This window comes from Palaemon carinicauda, chromosome 7 (genome assembly GCF_036898095.1).
Source record: "Palaemon carinicauda isolate YSFRI2023 chromosome 7, ASM3689809v2, whole genome shotgun sequence".
NCBI lineage: Eukaryota > Metazoa > Arthropoda > Malacostraca > Decapoda > Palaemonidae > Palaemon > Palaemon carinicauda.
Window position 1 is genome coordinate 142636883 of NC_090731.1, and position 2500 is coordinate 142639382.

The following is a 2500-nucleotide window of genomic DNA, read 5'->3' on the forward strand; positions in this document are numbered from 1 at the left end:
ATCAGATAGATTTTTATTTACTTCTTTATTTTCATTATTTACATAGACATTCGTAGGGGCAAGTTAAGCACAGCAGCATGCACGATAAACATCGCGTATGTTGTCAATATATTAATACTTCTTATATCTCATTATATAAAATATATAATCCCTTTCAATATAAACTGTACTCCAACAATATATGTAGCCCCAATACCCCTTACGTATACTGTAGCAGAGTTTGACAGAAGAGTTTTTTTTCTTCTTCTTCTTCTTCTTCTTCTTCTCTTCTCCACCGAACTCATGCTGAAATACTTCTCCAACATGAAAATCACTTTTCGTAGCTGAGGTAGAAAAGAATTGTGCCTTTGGTAATACAGTACGTTTCATAGAAGTTACTCCACCGAGTCTCATGTTTAATAGAACCCACATTTTTTCCTTTTTCTTTTTAATGAAGTTGTTCCACCTGGCCACAACGCTCCGATGTCACTTGTTAGGGCGATTGAATTACAATTAAGAGTTACCACAAAGTCACACTGGCGATAATTCGCTATACTTGAATGCCTCCTTAATTGAATAATCATATTTCTCTCTCTCTCTCTCTCTCTCTCTCTCTCTCTCTCTCTCTCTCTCTCTCTCTCTCTCTCTCTCTCTCTCCTCTCTCTCTCTCTCTCTCTCTCTCATATATATATATATATATATATATATATATATATATATATATATATATATATATATATATATATATATATATCAAATAAATATGTATACAACATATGTATTTATTTATATACACAGATATATATGTTCACATATATGCAAAACACACACACACACACCACATATATATATATATATATATATATATATATATATTATATATATATATATATATATATATATATATATATATATATGTTTGTGTGTGTGTGTTTGTTTGAATTCTAATATTTGTTTAAATTTAGAGCTAGAAGTAGTTTTTATATCGAATTCCCTCTACCTTTGGAACAGATAACCAACAAGGAATTCATTTATGAACAATGCTTTTACTCGTTCGTCCCAAGAGTGAAACCTATGTCTACGAATAGACTGAACAGTAGACTTGTCCATTTCTTGATAGCCTAGTAGGATAAGTCTGTTGCCTAAGTTTTAGACTCGGAGGCATAGGTTCGAATCCTAACGTGGGTAGAAACACTAAACATCAATGGATTCCCCTGTGGTATTATATGCCAAAGATGTGTATACTGTATATGCTCAACATGCAAAAATTTATGATCACCGTATTAATGTTGACTCGTCTTTGCTAGATATCGGTGCACGACTACCTCCAGCAAGCGTGCCAAGTTTCCGATCTGCACGACGCCCTCGACATCATCGTGTACGACCAAAATGCCCCGTCGTTGTCCGCCATACCCCAAGATTCCTTTCTGCACGTCCTCCTTAACAAGCTGGGCAGAGCTTTCCCCTCAGTCTACCTTCTTACCGGTGAGGAAGATTGGCTGACCTAGGACTGTAAAGTGACGATACAAAATCTATGGTCAAATGGGTCCATGAGGGGAAGGGAATGCGATAGGCTATTTTAGGAAGAGGAGCCCGTGCTGATATAAAGCCTCCTACAGCTATTTACTATAACTAGCTTTTGGGGAAGATGATATTGGTGCTGCTGGGATTGGAATAATGAACATGTTGAGGGTTATGCATATAGTAGAGAACGCAATTAAATTAGATTTAATAGGTTGTTTCAGTTCCATGGATTTTATTTTATCTAAAGTGGTTAATGTATTAAAAAAAATCTAATGGATTGAATATATGTCCAACAAGTTGCGCTATAGACTGTAATATCTGGGTCAGAGGCTGTATTAGATGAAATGGATTAACCAAAGTTAAAGAATAAAGAATGATGAGAATAATTAGCTTGGTAGGGATTAATAAGATATATTATAGTATGGTAACAAAGCAGTCGCAATGTAATTGATTGAGTTGGATCAAATTAAAAGAGGATTAACTATCATAATAAGCGGGTTGCAGCAAAATTATTTTGTAATGCTATCAAGTGTTTTGTTCAAAATGAGGTGTTTAACAAGACTAATAAAAGTGTAATGGGATTAAAAAGTATTAATGGAGGTTTAAAGAAAATCGAAAGGAAATATGAATGTATTCTGTTATAATGATGTTGATGTGTTAGGAAGAGTTTGACGATTTTTATGCCTTTTTTTCAAATGAAAGATTTAATAGAAAAATATTCTCGTCATTTCTAAAACGTAGTTTTACTAATGAAAGATTTAATAAAGATTCTCGTCATTTCTAAAACGTAGTAAGTAATAATAAAAGATGTTTTGAAATATTTTCTGAATTAAGGTTCATGAATAGAATTATGTTTTTGTTTTAGCACATCAATTACTTTTTTTTTATAATTTTTTACTATAAATATAGAATCTTTCACACGCGATACATTTAGTTGGAATATTAACCCACAAAGATATCTCAACCTTACTCAAGTTCATGTGTGAGTTTGACTCTC

General features: G+C 33.0%; 1 protein-coding gene across 4 annotated transcripts in view; it reads left to right on the forward strand.

The window, feature by feature from the left end:
- The window catches only part of LOC137644044 (uncharacterized), a 285405-nt gene that overhangs the window by 242968 nt on the left and 39937 nt on the right, over window positions 1–2500 (forward strand). For all 4 annotated transcript variants that reach the window (XM_068376944.1, XM_068376942.1, XM_068376945.1 and 1 more), the window contains one exon: window positions 1287–1464. In XM_068376944.1, coding sequence (XP_068233045.1) covers window positions 1287–1464 — 178 coding nt within the window. The remainder of the gene's footprint in view (window positions 1–1286; window positions 1465–2500) is intronic.